Here is a 22092-nt window from a genome sequence, read left to right on the forward strand (position 1 = left end):
ATGCGCTTCCAGCAAGCAAGGGCGCTAGGCTCCAGGCGGAAATTTCGCAGTGGGAAAACCTAGGACCGCCAAAGTAAACAAATTCGCCGCCAGTCCGACAACTCTTTGTTTCTTCTTCCTCTCCAACCACCGCCAGTGGCCATTCTTCTTTTCTTTCACGGTGCGATCAGATAGCAAGGTTCCTGTCGCCTGTGATTAATTGACCGTGCGAAACCTTCAAATCAGACCCTGCAAAGATGCCTCGACTCGTGCGGCGGAGACCGCTCTGGGAGCGCATCACGTCGCTGCTGAATCCCATGGACTTTCTCTTGTGGCTCTCGGAAGAGATGGAGACGAGGGACTGGGACTCGAAGCTGGCGGGCACGCAGCTCGGCTTAGGCATGAACTTTATCTTTCTGCTGGCACGCGCAAATTTTGGGTCGTCGTACGAGTGGTCGGACGACGACATTTTTGGCGACGATGGCAAGCCTTCGTTGCTTTCCTATATAGTAAGTCCTCGATGAAGCCATCGCATGATGTCGCGCTGGATGAACTAACATTCTTTACCAAGACTTACCCCGTTGTTTGGGGCTTCGCGCTATTTTCCTTCGTTAACGCGGCTTACGCCTTTACGCGAACGCGAAAATACCGACTGTTTGAGGCCAACATCGACCAAGCCCCATCGACACCCTCTGCGCGACGAGTCCAAGTCCAGTCGTCTCCCGCGACGACATCCTCACCGCTTCAATACTTTGCCGACAGACTCGCAGCAGGCTCTGCTGAGTCGCGAGCACATCCGGATAAGAGACGAGATGTGTGGGAACTCGCGGTTTGGGACCCTCTGCCCATATCCTTGAGACTTGTTTGCTTGTTCAGCCCGGGACACGTTTTGGCCTACCTCCTCTTTCTACCTCTGGCGCCACTGGATCCTCAGCCTAGTGTCACTGTGTTCAACACCATCGTCATGCAGGTGGTGCTCTCTGGACAGATGCTTCTCCTCACTTCGCGGTTTGCGCAGCAGGCAAAGGATAACTCCATCATCCAAAAGGAGGTCATGAACGAGTACAACACCAAGTTTGTTCATCCTCGACTCCACCCCGTTGTCAGAGATGTTGGTACCCAGGTTGCGGCCGAGCACTCTCCCCAGGGCCGTGGATTTGTTCAAGTTGGCACACCGACAACACTGATTAGAAAGTCCTACGCCACGCGAGCTACGTCTTCTATCGATTACGACGATTCTATGTCTACCGGTCGCAGCAACTTCATGAAGCCGCAGTCGTTCGGCACCTATGCCCCGATGCGCTCAGAAAGCACCCCGGCCAACACGATCCAACCTCGCTCTACTTCTACGTTTAGGCAACACATGATGGCTGATAAGCCTACCGCTCCAACTTCAGCTGCGGCCACGGCTCCTATGCCACTCTCGGCCACATCCGCAAACACCACCAATTATGGAGGCAATATGGGCATCTATGATCATGAAAGGTCGCCTCTTAAGAAAACCATGGGCATCAACAACTTTAACGAGCCCGCCTCGCCCCGGAACTCACGAGAGATGGCGGCCCTAGAGCAGCAGAGATTTTCTACCAAACACGCCGATTCACAGCGGTCGACGAGCGCCCTCAGCAGAGGCGTATCAAATCCTTACCAGGGGGCAACAAGAAATAGGGCAGCACAGCAAGAGAGGCCATCTAGGTGGTAGCCTTCTTCCATGTTGCCAAAACTTGATTACACTCATGGCGGCCGTCAAGATGGCGGATTGCAACATTTATGCGGTGGAACGAATTATTTGAAACTAAACGGTAATATTCTCCGTGCTTGGATTCAGCATAGCACAGCATGACTTTGGCGTTGGGTTTATTGCTTTATGTGGCTTTGGGGTTTGGTGGAGGCTTCTGGGAACTCGTACACTCTTCATATACGGCTTGGTATTGGGCAGAGGAGGAACATCTTAATGTCGTATGAGATATCGCTTGCTTTTTTCTTGGGAGGCATAATGAATTTGCTAGGCGTCGGCTCGATTAATCAAATTCGGGTGTCATGAAAGATTGAGTTTATGATTTGGTTCCAAATAGTCACCTGTTCCTACCACCTGAGACGTGAATTTACTACAATACGCAAGCACGAGTTGCCATCTCGCAGCATCACTTTGTTGCCAGGCCCCTCACCATATAATTCTATGCCCACGGTTATGACTTCTTTCAAACTTTGCACAATGACACTCACGCAATACATCTTTACCGCCTTCAGCTTTCTTCGACCGTGGTGGAGCAGCGATGATGCCCTCGGGGCGATCCCGCGTATATATCGATACGTTGTCGACGCATGGATCCGGAGACCCGTGGCTCCTCTGATATCGGTTACGCTTCTCGCTGCGCTCACTCTGCGGCTCGTTAAGATGGCGTATTTCTTGCCGCCCAAGGTGTCGGATGCTGCTCTTAAGCAACATGGAGCTGCATCCGCGCCTCAGGCACCTCCTCCTACTGCTCCTCAGGGACAACAGCATACCATCACGACTTCACAGCAAAATACCCTCACAGGGCCACAGCAGCATACTCTCGCAGAGGCACAGACGGAACGTCGACGATCTGTCTCTCTTGGAGGGTGGGTGAAGAACATGTTTCCCAGTCAGCGTCCTGAACGCGGCGGTACCAGCAGAGAACAGGGATACTGGGAGCAGATGGACAAGCAAGGCAAGACACCACAGCCTCGACGGCGCCTGACGGATAGCCAGTACAGCGTTGGGGATGTTTCGGTGGACTCGAGCCATATTACTCGCTGGAACGTGCCGAGGGATGTCTCGAGAGATCAACCCAGTGATTTGCCTGAACAGCCATTAAGTGTTGTGCCTGTTACCTCGAAGCCCCCATCGCCGCCCAAGGATGTTTTGCCGGACAGGAGTTGGAGTTGGAGTCCGCATAATGATTCTGAAGAACAGATTTCTGTGACAAAGGTAGGAGGGGTTTTGCAGAGCAACTATGACCAAAGCAACGATGCCAGGAGGAGCAGTTTGGGTATACAAACAGGGACAGAAGCAGAAAGGAAACAGCCTCTCAACAAAGATTTGCTTCGGGCGAGATCCAAGGCTCGACAACGCGAACGACGGAGCTTGAGGGAAAGTGGTGATTATCTCGGCGTACAAGGCGTCAATCCTCATACCGGAGAGCTGGACATTGTGAGTCCCACTGTTAGCTCTGCTGAAAGCTCAGCAGATCATCACGAGACGCCACGACGCATCTTGAGGACATGGCATAATGTCTTGAAGAGCCACAAGTCAAGAGACTCACCCAGTAGAGACAATACAGGTATCATGGATGAGGATCATAGGATTGCCAAGTCACTAAGGGGGAAGAAGAAAGTGAGAGAGCTGAACAAAGCCGTCAGATGGATGAGACGGGGACAGTCTTCGCTGCAGGAGCCAGACTTGAGCCCCATTGCCCAGTCTTCAAGAAGCGTGTCTCTGAGTTCTCGTGGGTTTCACTTTTTCTCTTCACTTCCACTTCACTTTACTTTCTCTTCACTTCTCTTCACTCCACATCAGTTCCAACCACATTCATACACATATAAAACACCTGCTGACACTGCAAGCTCATAGGGAAACCTTCTCACGTTCAACATCTCCCCCAGACAATCCAACAACCAACAGCAGCTTCCACTGGTGAACCGCTACTGAACATCGATCCCTCTCGTGCCCATTCCTCCGCAGTTGATGCATCTGACAATTACATCGCTGCTTCATCGCCACCGGTAACTCCTCCAAGCCGCTCTTCATCCCACTCTACAGTCGTTCGAACTCCTCGTCGGCAAAGCCTTGCGAATCCGTCTCTTATATCTTAGGAATTTATGGAGAGCGGATCAGCCCTTGACGACTCTGGCTCGCAAACGAGTTCCCGCCCAACAACCCCATCCGAAAGCAAGTCTTTTTTAGACATGGAAGCCGAAAGGGACGTCAAGAAATCGTGCACGGAGGCGAGCAAAGCAGCCCTTTCGGCAACTCAACCTACCCGGTCGACCCCAGCTTTTGGCCGGGGATTCGAGCGCCGGTTCAGTCTCCCAGGAATGATGGGCATGGCAGCATCCAGCCTAGATTTGCATCCGAGCATGTTCAGAGAGCCACCTCGTTTGACCCGTCGCGAAGGAAGCCCGTTGCAGGCAATGCCCATGCCGCGATCTACAGAGATTCGCATTCGCTCAAGGGACATGAGAAAGCGATGGGACGACCATCTGAGGTTCTCCCGCATGAAAGCACAAGCATCAGCCGGCCCGCGGCAGCAACAGTCACTCACGATGAGGCGTCCTGCAGGCTCCCGCCACCGACATCGACATCGACATCGACAGCTCACCAAGATGGCAATAGAACGGGACATGCTAGAATTGAAAGAGGGGGTAGCAAAGGTGGACAAGCAGCGGCTGGAGCAGCCTCATCACTTTCACAACCAAACCGTGACGGAGCACGAGCAGACGAGCAACGTCTTGCGCGAAATCAGGTATCAGGCCCCCGAGATCGTGGAATCTGCCAGCATACCCACCATCACCATTACTGGCTACAACCACCAAACGTTTCACTCCGCCTTTCTCCCGGACGGGTCGATGAACCCAGACTTTCTCCTTCCACTGAGCCCAACTCAACGAGACGAATCGATTTACAGTGCGCTGGCAGTGACCTCGTTCGAGAACAGCTTGGGCGGGTTTCATTCAGACCCATCCATGAGCTCCAAGCAGAGTCCAACCTCATCAGCAGAGGCCGAAACGGGAGGCGAACCACAAGTAGGCACTACATCTCTGGAGCTGGAGGCTCACAAGATGCAGCAAGCAGAGGGCCACTGGCAAGACAGACGTACAGCGAAGGCTACGATGCCAGTTCCGGAAGACGACTCGTTGCGCAAATCAACATTTACACAGATGCTGCAAGCTATGTACCAGGGCAAGCACCCAACAGCGGCGAACCAAGAAATGCAACAGTTGGTAACCGAGAAGGAGGCAAATCCAGCAGATCACCAAACGCAGATACACAACCTTCCGGAGGAGCATCGAGTTTATCAAGAGCACCAAGACGAAGACGACACCGAAAGTCTTTTGCCAAAGGAGACCAACCCAGATGAAGCCAAGGCTCTGAACGCAGAGCCAGGAGATAAAGATGATGAATTAGAGGATGAGAATGAGGAAGAGCTTACTCCACTGCAACAATTCCTGCGGTACCTGAAGATTTGGATCCGGCTATACTGGGCAACTATATGGCCAGTACTCGATCCACGAACGATGGGAGTCGCGCATGACGGACCAATGCCTTGGTGGGAGGCCATTCTGTTGATAGCACTCACAGTACCGGCTGCGGCTCTGGTATATGTGGTGGTTGTCCAAGGGACGAGGTTTGTCATGTTCATGGCCTGGCTGCTGGAGTTTGTGGATGATGAATCAGCGATCTGAGTTTAGAGATGGGCTCGTGAGGGTCGGTATGCTGGTTAAAAGGCGTATGGAGGCTGTATATACTGCTTGCATTCGCCCAGGGCGGTGGTTCGGGGTAGTTTCGGCCGGAGAAGCAGCGAGGACATTTTCTTAGCCATGGCGGTGATTCGAGTATAATTGTATAATTACTATTATGGTTTATGATTTCTGCTGTGTTTGGTTTTCAACGTGATTGCTTGTAATGTGATTGGGTAGTGAAGTGTAGATACTCCTTTGTGGTGGTTATGTGGTGTAGACGGGTTTCTGGAGTATAGTCGATGGTCACTTTTGCCTCGTATATTGGATACTACACAGGAGTATATCTATATCCATGTGTCTTTTTATACATGCTTCTTAGACCAATGGAATGATTTAGGTATAACATGGATAGGGCCATTAATCCAGTTGTTCTAATATCAAGCTGAACAGCTATTAATACTGTACCCGGGAGATGTACATGAGATACCCTGGAGGTTCATCCAAAATAGGGGGGTTTGCAACGCAGTTGGCGCAATCTGGGAGGCGCCAAATAAGCACAAGGTTGAAAATGTGGAAAGTAATTGTAAAGAGAGAATTGCTGCCTGCTGGCATATACTTGAATTTAGTATACGTAGTACAAGGTAATGTAGCTTTGGCTCTATCATGATATGGACTTATACTTTAAGGTCAAATTGTGCGGAATCTTATGTACGAATTCTAACATTGGGTTAGTTTGACTTTGTCCTGGCAGCGATATAAAAGTGTAGTATATCTTGCTGTCGTGGCCTTTTCTCTCATTGAGTTAATTGCAGAATCAATATCTTCTTCACCAACGACTTCACCGACATCTTCAACGACACCACTCCCAGGACCAGCACATGCAAGTCATGTTTCGCATCGGCATCTCCAAGTCGCTACAGCCCATCAAACACGGATTCCAACGGGCTGCCTACCTGAGTTCATGGAACGGACAACGAAATGACATTCTACGGGAAATATACGCGCCATTCTCAAAGCTGGTCAAAGATTCGCCTGAATATGAGGCGCTGGCGGAATCGGGAACAGTTTGGGAGGATTATTTCCAGCCGGGAGATAGTGAACGCTATGGATACGTGGAACTACAAAAGGTGAGTGTAAAAAATATCTCTATTACATATAGTATATCTATTATATCTAGTAGCAATACTCTATCTAGTAGCTCTACTATATCTGGAATATCCACTATGTTTAGAATGTCTACTTGGTCTAGTATATCTACTCGATCAACTATGTATAATAGATCTATTGGCAATAATACTGACACTAGAATAGTTGCACATGCCTCTGCTAAAAGAGATTGACAACCAGAGAGCCTCTATATGGACCCCAAGAAGCCGGATGTTTCACAGCCTCATCCCAGAATATGCCCACCAGTCTGTTGTCATCGAAAACAACAGGCTTCTACTAAAACACAGCTATTTGATGGATAAACACCTCAAAAACGCTATGCCGGACCTTGCCCTACCAGCTGCCAGCCTCTCTCAAATAGCACTCCCAGACGCCCACTCTCTGTTACCTAATGAAGATGCTAGCCAGGTAGCAGAACTTCGCAACCACATAGTGGCATCTCGGTGGGTCACAAACGCCGCGTTACGCGGTACCAGTTCAGGGCTTTCTGAGGACGAAATCCGGTATCTTTCTGCTCTTCTCCTCAGAGACACCAGTGGTGAGAAACTCTACAACTCAGGATGGGGAAGAAAAGTCGCTCTTGGAGATTATCGGCAAACGCCAATACAGGTAAAGAGCAGTCCTCTTACCATCTTTCCATATCATCATGAGGTTCCGGCGTGCATGCGGCGTTTTATACATTGGCAGGACAGAGTTACTCGGGAGGAACGTCTTCATCCGCTTATTCTAGCCTGCCATGCAACTGTGTATTTCCTGCATATCCATCCGTTCTTTGATGGCAACGGTCGAGTGTCCAGGCTGCTGATGCAGGATTATATGATTCGTCATGGTTATGCTCCAATGGTGATAAGGGATTTGGATCGTGAAGAGTATGTGAGAATGATTAGGAGTGCCCAGGAAGGTGATCCAGAGGAGTTTGTGTCTATGGTTCTGGCGACTCAATTGGAGCAGCTGAGGAGATTTGGGTTTTCCAAGCGGGCATCGAGTGAATCGGAATATCTCTTTCTCTTTAACCAGATATACTAGATATACTAGATATATTAGATATACTAGATATACTAGATATACTAGATATATTAGATATACTAGATATACTAGATATACTAGATATACTAGATATACTAGATATACTAGATATACTAGATATACTAGATATACTAGATATACTAGATATACTAGTGGGATGCTGAGTGCCTTATGGTAAGGGACCTGAAGGCGGAAGCCACTGATATCCTTGGCTTCTCGGCGCAGTATGGACCTATCACCTATCTCACCCTTCCAGCGTCTGTCAAAGGTATGTACTTGTTAATGGGGGATATGTGGGAGGTTAGATATACTAGAGATTCCATACAAGCTGCCTAGGTACCTAGTCTATTATAAAAGAGTACACTCGAACTGCGAATAGCCCCCTTCATAACCAACCTTCATCAACTCTCCACAAATTCGCCAATCTACCAGCGAGACACAAAGAACTCTTGAAACAAGTTTGAAATGCATCAGAAACTTTCAAAATGGGATAGACGAAAACCTTGAAATCAACAGTATCAATCCAACCGCTCACCCATCGGACCTCGAGGAGACGAGGCGTTGGCCGATGTCGGCCTACACTTTACAGCAATGACAGCAAAGGCGCCCCTGAAGAAAATGCCCATAGAGAAACAACATGTGAAAAACAAGGGGAAAGTTCCTAAGCGAGCCAATCAATATGGAATAGCATGTATTGCTGTCTAAGTGAGGCAACGGTGGGCATACTAGAGATGCTAAATATGGTATCCCTAGGCACTTACATGAAGTTGAGGACACTCCTATACACCACGGCAGATCATCGACCAGTTTAAGAACACTTGTTCATTAATGCACTCTATGATATGCAGTAATAGCATGTTGCATTGCGCAATCCTCCGGGTTATGATACCTCTTTAAAGCCAAGCCCGTAACTATTATCGTCTTTCGAAGCCCCCTATGACGCCCACTATTCCACTGATAGACAGATCCCATACCAGCCTTTGTCGAGCACACTCCAAGATTGACTCCAAAATACCGTTCAAGGACTTCTATCAGGGGTAGTACTCCTTTTCGCTTCATTGGTGAATGAAAAGCTCTCCCTCCACACATGGGTGGCCCAACCCGCGGTGAATGTTTCTCCCTCATCCGTGCAAACACCGTCTCGGCTCGAAACCCCAGCTGCTTAGGACCCTCGCAAGCCGTCGTAATTATTGCCATCGCCACGGCCAGACCCGTATCGTCACATACCCTAACATGACCATTGGGTACTTCTGTTGTGACTGCCGGCTATTTCATGTCGAATGTCTCCTACGCTGCCGATGATTCTTTTTCTTTTGGCTGTTATAACGTGGTACTGTTTTCGATCCTGAAGCAATCTTCGCAACGGTTCTGAATACCCTCTGAGCTTCGTGAATCGGGACTGGGCGATATTTCGACGTATTCCCCTGTTCGCGGAGCGTGGTGGCGTAGGTGACCGACCAGCAGGGTCGCGATTGATGTCGTTTTATCGACATTTCTTATTTACTGTTAGCGTTCGGGTCGTTTGGGAAGTAGTAGTAGCCGCTAGGAAATCTTACTGATTGTGAAAATAGACGTGCTGTGTTCATATGTCGGGGTGATGGTTATGAACTTTGTAGACGCAGTGTTGTTTGATGCCTCGGCAGGACCATCAACGCATTTCATATGTCAACAATTCATTTTGGCTTCTGTTGATATAAAGGCAACAGCTGTGCAAGTGAACCTTAATCTACTGTTGAAATCTATTTTCTTGGGCGCACAACTGGCTAAACCTGATACTCGAGGCAGGCGGCCTCAGCTCTTGTCGAGCCATAGCCGAATCCCGTGATGGAAAATGCTTCTGGGGCGCCATTTCCCAATAGCCAGGGACTTTTCAGTGTCAAATTAATGTGTTTCCTTTTGCACTGCAAAGTTTTGCTGTCATGTAGCTTCCAAAACACAATATATGGGACCTTGTATATGAGTCGCTAGCTCGGCAGATGCCTTGTATGCCTCCTCCGAATAGCATCATCAACCCAGAAACACAACAGCAAGCCACCTCCACAGGGTGGCTGTAATGAACAAAAAACCCTGATAGCTTCACGAATACTAACCTCGTTCATTCAAGGCGGATCCGCTTTGGGCAACGAAACCCGTAAACCGTGCTCCATTTTGTAGTAATGGAATGGATCCACGGAACCCCAAATCAGACAACAGCATGACACGGATTCAGGATTCAGGGCAAGCAATCACGCACTTTCACAGACACGAGCTTGCAACGATCGGCCCCATGTCGAAATGCATGCAAGTCTCACGTTATGTAATCCCTTGCAGCCAACCAGCTCGATCCATTTAGCAATCGCCCGCTCCATCTAGCTGGCAGTTCGGCTTCCAAAGGGCCAAAGGGCCAAAAAAGTGCCGTTCTTCTGGTTAGCTGGGGCGAAAGCTGGGGCAAAAGCCGCCGCACTCCGATCATCGGAGACATGCCACCGGGCAAGAATCGGACTTGGGAGCTGCGATTTGGGCTTCATCAATTCAAGATAAAGTCGACAGCTGGCTGCTCCCCCCGCCCTTTTCATCTTCTCCATTATCGGCTTCATTTTAATTTCTACACATTGTGGATTGTGCATTTTGCAGAACGCGGTTGAAAAATATCGACATCCCGAGCTCGGTTTAAGCTCCCATCGCTGCTTGTCAGCTTCACCTTTCCACAGCTTCCGTGCCCCTCCTTTGGCTTAGAAAAACGTCACTTTGTGTGTGATTTCGGCCGCCCTTTCTCCAATCTCCAATCTCACCCTCCCTTTTTACTTCTCCCAATTCCCAATCCTCTTCTCCAGATTCCGACACAATGCCTGTATCAGTATCAACCCCGCAGACCCTTTACGACAAGGTTTTCTCGAGCCATATTGTTGACGAGAAGCTCGACGGCACAATCCTGCTGTACATCGGTTCGTCACCTAGATTTCTTCGCGCTTTGGAAGCTTTGAGCTAACCACCGAGGGATGTTTAGACAGACATTTGGTTCATGAAGTGACATCACCGGTATGCCCAACCATCGAGATTACTACTACCCTCCCGATTAATGAGTTATACTGACAATTTACCTGCAGCAAGCCTTTGAGGGCCTCAAGAACGCCGGCCGCCAGGTCCGCAGACCGGACTGCACTCTGGCCACCACTGATCACGTATGCATACACCATCCAAGTATCCGTCGCAGCCGAAGAAGAAGAATGATGCTGACTCAAGCTGTGGCTTTATAGAACGTCCCTACCACATCTCGAAAAGGCATCAAGGACATTGCCTCCTTCATCAAGGAAGATGACTCTCGAGTACAATGCGTTACCCTCGAGGAGAACGTCAAGGACTTTGGCCTGACATATTTTGGCCTGGGTGACAAGCGCCAGGGCATTGTCCATGTCATTGGACCTGAGCAGGGCTTCACTCTCCCCGGCACCACCGTCGTCTGCGGTGACAGCCATACTTCCACACATGGTGCCTTTGGTTCCCTGGCCTTTGGTATCGGTACCAGTGAGGTTGAGCACGTCCTGGCTACTCAATGCCTGATTACCAAGCGTAGCAAGAACATGCGCGTCCAGGTTGACGGAGAGCTTGCTCCCGGTGTCAGCTCCAAGGACATTGTCCTGCACGTCATTGGCAAGATTGGCACTGCTGGCGGTACTGGCGCCGTCATTGAGTTTTGCGGCTCCGTCATCCGAGGCCTCAGCATGGAGGCTCGCATGTCCATCTGCAACATGTCCATCGAGGGCGGTGCCCGTGCCGGTATGGTTGCCCCTGACGAGAACACTTTCGAGTACCTCAGGGGCCGACCCTTGGCCCCCAAGTACGGATCCGAGGAGTGGGATAGAGCCGTTGCCTACTGGAAGTCCCTGGCCTCCGATGAGGGTGCCAAGTACGACATCGATGTCTTCATTGACGCCAAGGACATCATCCCGACCCTGACCTGGGGCACCAGCCCCGAGGACGTTGTCCCAATCACCGGCAAGGTTCCCGACCCCGAGACTTTCCCCACCGAGGCCAAGAAGGCGGCTGGCCGCAGAATGCTCGAGTACATGGGCCTCACTGCTGGAACTCCCATGGAGGAGATTCAGGTCGACAAGGTCTTCATCGGTTCTTGCACCAACTCTCGAATTGAGGACATGCGAGCTGCTGCCCACGTTGTCAAGGGCAAGAAGATTGCCGCCAACATCAAGCGAGCCATGGTCGTTCCCGGCTCCGGCCTCGTCAAGACACAGGCAGAGGCAGAGGGTATTGACCAGGTCTTCATTGACGCCGGTTTCGAGTGGAGAGAGGCTGGTTGCAGTATGTGCCTCGGCATGAACCCTGACATCTTGTCGCCCAAGGAGCGCTGCGCCAGTACCTCGAACCGTAACTTTGAGGGCCGTCAGGGAGCCCAAGGTCGAACTCATCTCATGTCCCCTGTCATGGCTGCCGCTGCTGCCATTACCGGTAGGCTGACCGATGTCCGCAAGCTGTCCGAGTACACTGCCAGCCCTCATGTTCAGGCTCGCATCTCCCCGAGCCCTCCTACTGAGGCTGCTCACGTCGATGAGCGTGTTGAGGATTCTGACGAGCGTGAGGCCATTGGTGATCAGCCCCTGGATCTCCAGCCCCACACAAACACCCTGGTGGCCAAGAGTGATTCAACCGGCATGCCCAAGTTCCTGACTCTCAAGGGAATCACAGCGCCCATGTCTCAAGCCAACATTGACACTGATGCCATCATCCCCAAGCAGTTCCTCAAGACCATCAAGCGCACTGGTCTGGGATCAGCTCTCTTCCACAACCTGCGATATCTTCCCGATGGCGCGGCGAACCCTGACTTCGTCCTCAACAAGGAGCCATACACAAAATCCAAGATTCTTGTCTGCACGGGTGAAAACTTTGGCTGTGGCTCATCTCGAGAGCACGCCCCTTGGGCTCTGCTCGACTTTGGCATCAAGGCCGTCATTGCCCCTTCGTTTGCAGACATCTTCAACAACAACATGTTCAAGAACGGCATGCTGCCCATCCAAATCTCCAACAAAGCCGACATCGATGCCATCGCTGCCGAAGCTCAGGCTGGAAGAGAAGTGGAAATCGACCTGCCCAACCAGCTCATCAAGAACGGTGCTGGCGAAACCATCTGCTCCTTTGACGTTGAGGAGTTCCGAAAGTACTGCCTGGTCAACGGCCTTGACGACATTGGCCTGACAATGCAGCTCAACGACAAGATTGCCGACTTCGAGAAGAAGAGGACTATTCACACGCCTTGGCTGGATGGCACTGCCTACCTGAAGCGAGGCAAGGACGGCAGACTGGCTGCCAAGGCTGTGCCCGTGCCCAAGACAAATCGTGGCCAGGAGAAAAAGGAGCCTCTGGAGTGGTAGTTTGGGTGTTGTATGATTTGCTTTCTAACGTCTCCTTGTAATCTGTCTTGTTATCTTTCGTTCTTTTATGACTTTTCAAAGACGAATAATTACGCCGAGTCTATCATTAAATAGCCCAGTGCGGGTTGATAAGACAAAGGGATGAAAACTAGTGGGTATAGCTTATAGGTAGCTTGCCATAGTCGGCCGATGGCCATGAATCAAAAGGGAATCGCGTCGTATGTGCGCACGTATACGAAGAAAAGGGAATTTTACGCAGCTTCTTGGGTTGACAACGTGATTCATTGTGTTTGTCAGTAATCGTGCCAATATTGATAATGACTCCAATAATACAGTCAGACATCACAAAGAGTCCTTGAGGATTCCAATGTGGACAACAAACCCAGCTTCGGGGCGAAGCTCTGCCGGCATCATCCCTCCTGGCATCCTCCACACCCGAAAGTGTTCTTTAAAAGCCACCAGCCAGCTGTTGAAGACATCGTCGTTGCGTAATTGCTGTGCCACGATACATAAAGTTGGAAGAGCTTGATTACCGTCCATCTGGCGTAACCTGCATATATCGACACAAGTCTGGATAAAAGGCTGTATCAAGGCATAATTAAAGACACAGTCGCAAGCAATAATAGCGTCAAAAGAAGAAACCGAGGGTGAATTCGTAAGGGAGGGCGTTACTTGGGATGTTTCCCAGTCGAGCACTTGGAAGTGGATATCTGCTCCGGCGTTTAGGGGGCTTGAAGATGACGATTTGTTGGTGCTTCTCTTGGATTTTCCGGCGTGGGATTTCGATGATGATGACGGTTGGTTTTCAGCGAGGTTCTGCAGGACGAGTTTTTGGACGTAGGGCTGGTCTGTGAGAATGTATCGTGATACTTTGGGAGAGAGGGTGAGTGCGTTGAGAGGCGAGATTCCGCATCCGAGCTCGATGATGGAGCATGATGGTGTGAGAACGGTGCGGAAGAGCGGGTTTGAAGGGGAAGCGAGCCATTCTGCAAACGCAGGTGTGATTTTCCAGAGGACTTGTTTGTGTTAGTTACACAAAGCATGAGGGTGCCTGCATCTTGGCAAGGTACTGTAGGGGAGAGTGTGAATAGAACTGACCTGCTCCTGTGGTGCCGCCTTTACGACTTGATGCCAACACGCCTGGAGATTGATAAATAGTGATGTCTCTCCCGCTGAGTTGTAGTTCCAGGGCCGAGGCGTGGGAATCGATGAAGCCTAGGCCTTGAGATGGGATGTCGTTGGCATAGAGGAGGAATGTCTCTGAAAGATGGGAGGTTACCAAAAAGTTAGCGAAGAGAAGAAGATGGCGTAAAGATATAAAGATGCCTTTCTGAGCGAGCGGTGTAAAAGGATACACATGATAGCTTACCTTCCTCAGGATCCTGGATTTCATCTTCGAGCTGGGAGATGAGTTGCTCAACGGGATTAGCCATGGATTAAATTATGAAGTATCTTCTTTCTTTGTCGTTTACATGTAATAAGAAAAAATGGCAGCTTGTATGAAACAATAAGAGAAAAGACGAATCGCAAATAAAACTCAAACCCCATGAACGCTGCGCTAAACCTCGAAAAAGCACGTATATATGCATGCACACACACCCAAAGTTGTCAAAACGAAGCAATCGTCGTCGGTCGTGATTATACCTCAAAAAACGGCCCCAGAAAGAGCCCGTCGCCGTATAGGGTAAGTCAAGGCACGCCAAATGACCCACTTGACACATCTGCTCACAAATCGAATGATAGAGTCTACGCTGCAGTCAGATCCTTATAATAACCTATTATTGGCAACTGAAAACCTGCCCAATACGGATCCATCGGCAACGGTCGACCTACTGCTAATTTATAATTATGACAAAGAAGCAGCTTTAGACCGCTGATTGAAGACCAAGTTCAAGGTGAAATACTAGTACCGATTGATGGTTATTGCAAGCAATTTCGCAGGCTATGAACACCAACTATACAAACCGCCAAATAAAGAAACACATAACACATAATTTCATCATAAAAAGGAAAAGGGCAAAAAAAAGAGGAAAATAGAGTCAAATCATACCCAACAGCCATAATTTCGCCTTCGGTTCTCTCTTTTGCACATAGAGCATGCATGATACAAACTATCCTGTCCACCACTCCAGACGTCATCAGGAAGAGCAGGGCTATAGGAAAGAGGAAACTATATAGGGGCAAGGAAAAAAGCAAGAAGCTGTTCTTAGGGGCAAAACATACACAACAGAGCTTCCTTCATATAAAGTACCCAGTCGCCCGGACCCCCCGAAAAAAAAGAAACAGTAAAGGAACCATCAACAGAAGAAACAAGAGCAACGTTAAAACAATCTACACAAGCCCGTCGTATAAAGACAGTGCCGAAACAATCGTCTCGTCCCGTTTGCTTCCCTCCTTAAATTCTTCCATGTCAAGGCTACCGTTTTCATCCTTGTCCATCATGCGGAAGATTTTCCTAACCCGCTTCTCGGGTGTATCTTCGTCCTCGGGAAGCTTGACCATGGAGCCAACCTGTGATAACCATGCGTTAGCTACATGACAACGTGATAACGGCTTGAGGTTACTAAGCTGTTTGACCCATACCATTTTGTAGATTGCCTCGACGATCTGGAGCATCTCGTCGTAACTTATCTTGCCGTCGCCGTCGATATCGTACAGTTGGAACGCCCAGTCCAGCTTGTCTTCCATCTTGCCCCGGCTGGTAACACTCAGCGCACAGATGAATTCTTTAAAGTCTATACTACCAGACTTATCGCTGTCGAACACGTTGAATACATAATCGGCAAACGAACTCGGGTCTCCGAATGGGAAAAATTGCCGGTAGATCTTCTGAAACTCCTCTTTGGAGAGCATGCCCGATGGGCAGTCTTTCAGGAAACCTGCATCCAAGAATTTCCAATGTCAGAATGTAAATTCACCGAAAGCCCAATCAAATGGCGGAACAAGCAGACGTAGAACTTTTCATGTGACAAGCCACAATGCAGACGAAACTGAGGGAATGAGGGGTTCAAGATTTCTTCACCCCCTGTATCTCGGTGATGCTCACCTTTGTACCATTGCTGAAGCTCCTTCTTATCAAAGTGAGTCGACTTTTGGAGCTCGGCGAGCTGCTCCTGTGAGAGCTTTGACTGCCTACAATTGGAAAGCGAGTAAAATGTCAGCCATCAACATGTGCTGATCCAGGGTAATGCGTGTGTGCCAATCAGCTCCGGCAGAGACTAGCAGGATCCTGACAGCTAGCCTCCCTTGTTCCCCCTCCCCCTCTTTCGTCGTAAACGCTCGTGCACATGTCCCTTGGCAATATGCGACTTCAAGACTCTAGGGGGGTTTCGCGCAAGGCCCACTCACGATTTGCCCATATTTTTCCTGGGCCGATTAAGAGGAGGTTGGACTGAGCGGGAAAAGGAGTAGGCGGTTTGACTCTTAGGAGGAGAACGATCGTAGAACGAATGGGCGGCAAACTCCGCGGGAGAAGTAGGATGTCACGAGGTGCGCCGTGGCGAGGGTATCAGATCCAAAGTCCCCGGTAGAATATTGCGCAATCGGCCGACGGCAGTGTATCCTATCACAATTCGGTGCTCGAAAAGAACGGCAATGGGATTCGGCTGTGCGCTCGCTCTCGCTTTCGTTCTCGTGCTTGTACGTGTCAGGGAAATCGCCGTCGCTCGTCGTGGGATGTCCGTCGTAATGGCTGCAATGCTCCGAGGCTACCAGCGAGTATGAGTGCAAGTTCAGACCAAACAGCGAGACGGCGGGCCACCCAGGCAAGGCAACAAGATAGATAGGATAGGCCCGGACCGTGTCAAGAGTTCGAGGCCTCGAGGAGAGAGGAGATAGAGAGGGTTATATGAGGTACAGGGGAGAAGATAATCAGGTCGGTGGAAAGATGTTCCTGAACAGATACACACGCACGCACAGTTGAACAAAGAAAGCAAGCAAGTATGCGCCGAGGCCCAATACGGCTTCTTTTTTCGGAGAGGCGGAGCCAATAGAGTCGGCCGTGGGAACAAAGGACGAGAGGCAAAAAAGGCAAAAGGGCTGCGGTCTGGAGACTTTGGCTCGGGCCAGAGGGCAGATGATGATGGGGAAAAGCGGAGGGAACCTGTAACACAAGCAGACAGAGGGAACATAACCTCCAGTCCAGAGAGGGAGGGGCCTGGTGCTGGTGCTGGTGACGACTGGAGCTTTCCGTGGCTTTGGAAGAGCCGCATCGCCCGCTAGGGAACTTCCAGCGCCATGGTGCAACTGTATTCACGCAGAGTTCGCCGCTAGCTTCGGGTCTCCAGGCGGTTGTTTCAGCGGTTTGTCAGCGCATCACGTCGTCGTTTAGCGGCCTGTAGCTGGTACATAGCGGGGTTGGTTGGGCAGTGCAAGTGCCAAGTTCCTCGGATCGGGGCTTTCGTTCTCCAGAGTTTCCCGACCGAGTGTCCGGCTTGCCCAATCTCGCTGCCATACAAATGAGGAAGCTCAGGATAGCGGAAAGCTGCAGCCAAGCCCATACTTGCCCGATTCTGCGAGTCTAGCCAAGAGACTACTGAGCTTGTTTAAATGAAGATCGAGTTGGCAAACAAAAGTGCAAAAATGAGGAAAAAAGAGAAAAAAGATGGGGCTTCACCGGGATTCGAACCCGGGGCCTCCTGCAAAGGCGATTCTGAAGAATCGGGGACTTCAGGTGTTTTCCCGAAGCAGGAATCATACCACTAGACCATGAAGCCAGTTGTAGAATTGAACCCATCGTTGGTTGAAAGCGGGGGACTTTAATCCAATTTATATACGCAGCTGTTTTTTGTTGCTCCAAACCGGGATTGGCTGTCTTGGTTCCCCCTTCCAAGACATCTGGTTAACCTGCAATCCGAAGAAACAAAGAAAGAAGTTGCTGCCTCGCACTTTACAACGAAGATGGATGCAACTCGCCAAAATGGACACTCCGAGAGCCAGTGCATCAAATGTTTTCTTTTCCTACCTATTCATTAAGCATATCAATACCTCGTATGATATGACGCTTATCCATCCACATGTTATTTCGTACTCATATCACCACTAACTCGTTCTGGAATCATCACCACCATGCGTCAACACTTTATGCTTCCTTCTCGTCGTCCTGCCCAGTCTGACAGCATCTCTGCCGGCAAACCTCTTGCACGCAGACACTCGAGACTATTTGGAACCAGCCTCCCAAAGACTCCAGCCCAGTCACGCTCAGCTTCTTTTGAAACGCCAAAGTCAGGCGAGACAACAGAATCAGACTGTGATGAAGAAGTAAAGCTCCGCAAGGCCTCGAGCCTGGCACATATTCACAATGAAGAAGTAGAGACTACTGGACCTGTTGCTAGGTCGTCGAGCGCTTGGAGTGTTGGATCTCAGCCGCTTTGGCAGGAAATCTCCAAGATGTCCAACTCGGGCAGAGGAAGCAATCTACACAGCCGATAGTGGAAAGATTTCAGACAGCTTCCACTTCGCCCCAGGAACGAAAATCCAGATGGAGATACCCGCGACTCTTCTTTTAGCAGCAGCATTACAACTATGCCACCTCCAGCAATATCGCAGATTAACGATGATGACTTCAGCATGATGAATGTCCCCAAGTATGACTTGTCGGGTCCGATTCCTTCAATGTCGGAAATGAGCCGCCACCTTCGGAAAACATCTTCTTCGTATCCCTCTCAGGGTAAAGCATCTACGCGGATCCAATCGCCAGAATCAATGTTTCGTCCAAACAAGCTTAGTCACACCGACCTGTCTCGCTTCAGCAAGGCAAACGACCGGCTTTCGAACCTCCGCTCTACTCTATCCTCAGACGAGTATTATGACAGGACCATGAGCACTAACCCCCTTGAGGTGATGGAAGCTGTTACAGCCATCATGGATCGTCAAGGCCAGGCTCGACCGTGTGCAACACCATATAATCAGTACGAGCTCGTGGAAAGCACAGAAGTACTTCCTAGCGACTCTGCCTCGCAGCACTCAAGTCCCTCTGGAGCACATCTTGCGATTGACACTTGTAGCCCGTCGAAGAAATCGAGGGGATTAATCTGGGAGAGCATGGATACCATCGATGGTCAATACGATGGTGCAAATGAAGCAAACAATAGGTTGGAGAACTCTGCTTCTACCGTACGTTCGCCAAGCACACCGGCAGATCAAGAGCATATTCACAAAAAGATCAAACGGAAAGCATCTGTCTTTTCTCTCCATAGCCTGGCCAACCCCCTTTCCAAGCACCCAAAGCTCGGCTTACGGAAATGGGCCAGCAGCGTGTACCACCAAGGAAGTCAAAAGCTCAGCCAGGCCCGACTGAAGTGGATATGTCCGAATCGACAAGATCGGCGGATGTTTGAAGCGTGGAGGATGCGCCATCGAGGGACGAACTCAGAATCATCCCCGTGCAAAGAAAAGTCTGACAGGAACTCTGGCATATTTTCGTCTGAGGGTAGAGTATGTGCGAGTGAAGATTGGTGGATGGACGGCGTCAAGATGTTTGAGGCGCCCAAGTGGATGAATTTCGGTGGCTTTTCTCGCTCTTGAATGATACTTGAGTGATACTTGAGTGATACTTGAGTGATACTTGAGTGATGCTTGGGTGATACAGTAACTTGGACACGCATATGGAGTTTCAGGTTTTCTTATGGGTGAAATAGGTATTAGATCCATTCGATGAGTGTATAGGCCGGCTGTCTACATTATTTTATCCAAAACAGAAATGCAAAAATTATCCAATATCCTCCAACTCCAAAGTCTAAATATCCTACACCAAAGAGCTATGTGTCCAAATTAATGAGATGATTGCCTCATCGCCTTTTTCACAACATGTATCGGAACTTGTCTGCGTGTCTCCTTTTCTTTCCGGGAACAACCAAGCCCTCCTCTTCGACAGTAGTGCTGTCTGCTTGCCTCTCCTTTTCAGCGATGCCCATTTTATGGTTCTGTCGCTTCAAGTAGAAACGCAAAATGACGGCTAAGAAAGCCACGGAAAGCATGGCCGATGCGCAGGTCCACATGCCGCGTGTGTAATACGGCGCCTCACGGTCAGGATAGAGGCGCGTGCCGATGAGGGGCCCGCACTGGCCGATGACCTGCATGAGTGCGAAGCCACCGCCCTGGCGGCTCTGGCTGGCCTGGTTATTGATGTTCCAGGCGATGACGAGGGTGACGACGTTGAAGAAGCCGATGGCGGCGGGGTAGACTGCGAGGTAGCGGACAAAGGGGGGGATGTGAAGCGGGTGGGAGAGGGCGAGGATGGCGTAGCCGAATGCTGAGGAGAGAGCGTGGAAGACGATGGGGGCGGTGCGGGCGGCGAGGCGATCGGACATGTGGGCTGTGAAGAGGACGATGAAGAAGGCGAGGAGATAGGGAGGTGCGCTTAGAGCTTGGGCGGTAAGGCTGTCGTGGCCCATTTCCGTGAGGATTTTCGGGAGGAAAACGGGGAGGGAGGAGTAGGCCATGTTGGTGAGGAAGAACATGGCGGGAGTAATCCATGCAATAGGGTCGCGGAGAACGGAGAGGATCTCACGGGCCTTGAGAGGTGATTTCTTGTTGGTCTTTGAGGGGGAGGAGGTTTCGCGACGGAGACGGAGGCGGGCGACCTTCTTCTCCCGCTTGGTGAGGTAGTGAGCCGTCTGGGGGGAGTCGGGGATGACGCTCCATGCGATGACGGAGACGATGACAGAGGGGAAGCCTTCGATGAGGAAGAGGAGGCGCCAGGGCGCAATGGGACTGAGCTGGCCAACCTTGACGATGATCCACGCCAGAGTTGATGCGAAGCTTGTCGCAAGGGGAGCAGCTGAGATGAAAATGGCAGTGCGAAAGGCCAATTCGTGCCTCTTGTAAAAGAAGCTCAGGTAAAAAGGCACGCCTGTGAAGCCCGCCTCTCCTATACCAAGTAGAACACGCAGCGTGATGAGCATCGGATATGACACGGCAATGGCTTGTAGCGATGCTGTTAGTCCCCAGGTTAAGACGAGGACAGAGACGTATATGTGCGCCGGAATGAGCTTCCATAGGAGGGACATCCATTCAAAGGCAATGTAGGCAATATAAAAGGACGTGAGTGCCCACTCGTACCACTCTTCGCGAGGAGGGCTAGACTGCAAATCTTCGTCCATGCCGGCGATGCGCGCGTTGCCGATATCTGGGGAGATGAAGTGTTAGTCAAGTCTAGCTTCTCCTATAGAATATGATTCATTATATGATTCCAATGCGACTTACTGGATCGGTCGAGAAAGCTCAGCATATACAGCAGCGCCACGAAGAGCACCAGCTTGCGGTCAAACTTGCGCCTCACAGCTTTATCCTCGTCCGGCGTGTATAGCTGGAAGCTCTCCACGGAACTGACGCTCAGGCCACGGCCTCTCCCTCCGCCTCCCGCCGTCGAAGGTCCGGCATCAACATAATCACCCTCCATGAGCCGCTCGCTGCTGTGTCCTCCTCCGATCTTGTATTGGTCCTGTCGCCTCTTCCCGCCGCTCACCATCTCGTACGTCTCCGAGCTGCTGCCGCCGACCTGGGACCGCAAATCGTCGTCTTCGTCTTCATCGTATACGTCGCTGTCCAGGTGGAATTCCTCCCCCGTCTGGGCAAAGGACGGGGACTCATCGCGGGGGATGTGGTAGGCCATTGCATTGGCGGGCAAGTTGGACGACAAGGGACGGCTTATACTGGTTTGCGCGGCGGCGGTCGAGGATGGTCGCCATGCGATTTGCGATTTGTTCTCCGGAAACGAGCACAGACTCGCCTCTCCCTCTCAGTGCTCCGTATTCTCTCCCAGAATGGGAATGAATGCGCGGCCCGGGGGTTGCTGGGGGAGGGAGATTAAGAAGGATAGCAAAGCAGCTCTTCTATAAAATTGTTCCCGTCCCCTGTCCAGCATGCGCGATAGCTGCATCTCCTATCCCTAGCTACATGTACATACACGTGACAGGGGACGACGTCATATGCTGACCTGGACGACTTACACGATCTCGAGTAAAAGCTCTATTTTTTTGTTCAAGAAGACTCAATAATGCTACTTGCTGTTTCTTTTTGCTTTTTTGCTTTTTCTACCTATTTTATTATGATACGGCCGAGTTGTACTTTGCGTCGTATTCTTGTACATTAGTCCCTATATGCTAATGCGCTGTCGCACCTCATGAATATG

General features: G+C 50.4%; 9 protein-coding genes and 1 non-coding gene across 10 annotated transcripts; 5 read left to right on the top strand and 5 right to left on the bottom strand.

The window, feature by feature from the left end:
- Positions 1–68: 68 nt before the first annotated feature.
- On the top strand, positions 69–2220 carry V8C40DRAFT_255967 (Nur1/Mug154 family protein). The gene is made up of 2 exons (XM_083218173.1): positions 69–488; positions 551–2220. The coding sequence occupies exons 1-2, from the start codon at positions 237–239 to the stop codon at positions 1679–1681; spliced, it is 1383 nt and encodes a 460-aa protein (XP_083068672.1). The 5' UTR covers positions 69–236; the 3' UTR covers positions 1682–2220.
- Positions 2195–5406, top strand: V8C40DRAFT_270069 (uncharacterized protein; the record flags this gene model as incomplete). The annotated part of the gene is made up of 3 exons (XM_083220152.1): positions 2195–3449; positions 3575–3726; positions 3817–5406. 3 exons carry the CDS (start codon positions 2195–2197, stop codon positions 5404–5406), a joined length of 2997 nt encoding a protein of 998 aa, XP_083068673.1.
- Positions 5407–6290: 884 nt separating this feature from the next.
- On the top strand, positions 6291–7596 carry V8C40DRAFT_270070 (Fic family protein; the record flags this gene model as incomplete). Its single annotated transcript, XM_083220153.1, has 2 exons — positions 6291–6530; positions 6715–7596. The coding sequence occupies 2 exons, from the start codon at positions 6291–6293 to the stop codon at positions 7594–7596; spliced, it is 1122 nt and encodes a 373-aa protein (XP_083068674.1).
- Positions 7597–10119: 2523 nt separating this feature from the next.
- V8C40DRAFT_255971 (3-isopropylmalate dehydratase LEU1) lies at positions 10120–13204 on the top strand. The gene is made up of 4 exons (XM_083218174.1): positions 10120–10520; positions 10583–10614; positions 10683–10757; positions 10833–13204. The coding sequence occupies exons 1-4, from the start codon at positions 10421–10423 to the stop codon at positions 12957–12959; spliced, it is 2334 nt and encodes a 777-aa protein (XP_083068675.1). The 5' UTR covers positions 10120–10420; the 3' UTR covers positions 12960–13204.
- On the bottom strand, positions 13131–14678 carry V8C40DRAFT_113300 (S-adenosylmethionine-dependent methyltransferase). Its single transcript, XM_083210824.1, has 3 exons — positions 14329–14678; positions 14058–14219; positions 13131–13975 (listed from the first exon to the last, which is right to left on the bottom strand). The coding sequence occupies exons 1-3, from the start codon at positions 14390–14392 to the stop codon at positions 13302–13304; spliced, it is 900 nt and encodes a 299-aa protein (XP_083068676.1). The 5' UTR covers positions 14393–14678; the 3' UTR covers positions 13131–13301.
- Positions 14679–15014: 336 nt separating this feature from the next.
- V8C40DRAFT_113357 (frequenin) lies at positions 15015–16461 on the bottom strand. Its single transcript, XM_083210825.1, has 5 exons — positions 16308–16461; positions 16006–16091; positions 15543–15838; positions 15183–15470; positions 15015–15085 (listed from the first exon to the last, which is right to left on the bottom strand). The coding sequence occupies exons 1-4, from the start codon at positions 16316–16318 to the stop codon at positions 15291–15293; spliced, it is 573 nt and encodes a 190-aa protein (XP_083068677.1). The 5' UTR covers positions 16319–16461; the 3' UTR covers positions 15015–15085; positions 15183–15290.
- Positions 15733–17443, bottom strand: V8C40DRAFT_113363 (uncharacterized protein). Its single transcript, XM_083210826.1, has 3 exons — positions 16876–17443; positions 16308–16666; positions 15733–15838 (listed from the first exon to the last, which is right to left on the bottom strand). The coding sequence occupies exons 1-2, from the start codon at positions 17168–17170 to the stop codon at positions 16383–16385; spliced, it is 579 nt and encodes a 192-aa protein (XP_083068678.1). The 5' UTR covers positions 17171–17443; the 3' UTR covers positions 15733–15838; positions 16308–16382.
- On the top strand, positions 17331–19484 carry V8C40DRAFT_283200 (uncharacterized protein; the record flags this gene model as incomplete). Its single annotated transcript, XM_083221910.1, has 2 exons — positions 17331–18311; positions 18390–19484. Exons 1-2 carry the CDS (start codon positions 18027–18029, stop codon positions 19482–19484), a joined length of 1380 nt encoding a protein of 459 aa, XP_083068679.1. The 5' UTR covers positions 17331–18026.
- On the bottom strand, positions 17566–17674 carry V8C40DRAFT_t191. The gene has a single exon. It is a non-coding gene; the product is annotated as a tRNA-Pro (tRNA).
- Positions 19485–19577: 93 nt separating the features above from the next.
- On the bottom strand, positions 19578–21807 carry V8C40DRAFT_255978 (major facilitator superfamily domain-containing protein). Its single transcript, XM_083218175.1, has 2 exons — positions 21165–21807; positions 19578–21087 (listed from the first exon to the last, which is right to left on the bottom strand). Exons 1-2 carry the CDS (start codon positions 21571–21573, stop codon positions 19760–19762), a joined length of 1737 nt encoding a protein of 578 aa, XP_083068680.1. The 5' UTR covers positions 21574–21807; the 3' UTR covers positions 19578–19759.
- Positions 21808–22092: the final 285 nt, after the last annotated feature.

This window comes from Trichoderma camerunense, assembly GCF_050948025.1.
Source record: "Trichoderma camerunense strain CBS 138272 chromosome Unknown V8C40scaffold_21, whole genome shotgun sequence".
In the NCBI taxonomy this organism is placed as follows: Eukaryota; Fungi; Ascomycota; class Sordariomycetes; order Hypocreales; family Hypocreaceae; genus Trichoderma; species Trichoderma camerunense.

Bases quoted from the DNA above. Each gene is read 5' to 3' on its own strand.
- V8C40DRAFT_255967 (XM_083218173.1), top strand. From the start codon at position 237: ATGCCTCGACTCGTGCGGCGGAGACCGCTCTGGGAGCGCATCACGTCG. The intron at 489-550 runs GTAAGTCCTCGA...TTCTTTACCAAG, and splicing joins CTTCGTTGCTTTCCTATATA to ACTTACCCCGTTGTTTGGGG.
- V8C40DRAFT_255971 (XM_083218174.1), top strand. From the start codon at position 10,421: ATGCCTGTATCAGTATCAACCCCGCAGACCCTTTACGACAAGGTTTTC. The intron at 10,615-10,682 runs GTATGCCCAACC...ATTTACCTGCAG, and splicing joins TTCATGAAGTGACATCACCG to CAAGCCTTTGAGGGCCTCAA. The intron at 10,758-10,832 runs GTATGCATACAC...GTGGCTTTATAG, and splicing joins CTCTGGCCACCACTGATCAC to AACGTCCCTACCACATCTCG.
- V8C40DRAFT_113300 (XM_083210824.1), bottom strand. From the start codon at position 14,392: ATGGCTAATCCCGTTGAGCAACTCATCTCCCAGCTCGAAGATGAAATC. The intron at 14,220-14,328 runs GTAAGCTATCAT...CCCATCTTTCAG, and splicing joins AATCCAGGATCCTGAGGAAG to AGACATTCCTCCTCTATGCC. The intron at 13,976-14,057 runs GTCAGTTCTATT...AACACAAACAAG, and splicing joins AGGCGGCACCACAGGAGCAG to TCCTCTGGAAAATCACACCT.
- V8C40DRAFT_113357 (XM_083210825.1), bottom strand. The intron at 15,839-16,005 runs GTGAGCATCACC...TCTTGGATGCAG, and splicing joins GCTTCAGCAATGGTACAAAG to GTTTCCTGAAAGACTGCCCA. The intron at 15,471-15,542 runs GTATGGGTCAAA...TGGTTATCACAG, and splicing joins TCGAGGCAATCTACAAAATG to GTTGGCTCCATGGTCAAGCT.
- V8C40DRAFT_113363 (XM_083210826.1), bottom strand. From the start codon at position 17,170: ATGCGGCTCTTCCAAAGCCACGGAAAGCTCCAGTCGTCACCAGCACCA. The intron at 16,667-16,875 runs GTGCGTGCGTGT...ACTCGCTGGTAG, and splicing joins CTTGCTTTCTTTGTTCAACT to CCTCGGAGCATTGCAGCCAT.
- V8C40DRAFT_255978 (XM_083218175.1), bottom strand. From the start codon at position 21,573: ATGGCCTACCACATCCCCCGCGATGAGTCCCCGTCCTTTGCCCAGACG. The intron at 21,088-21,164 runs GTAAGTCGCATT...TCATCTCCCCAG, and splicing joins GAGCTTTCTCGACCGATCCA to ATATCGGCAACGCGCGCATC.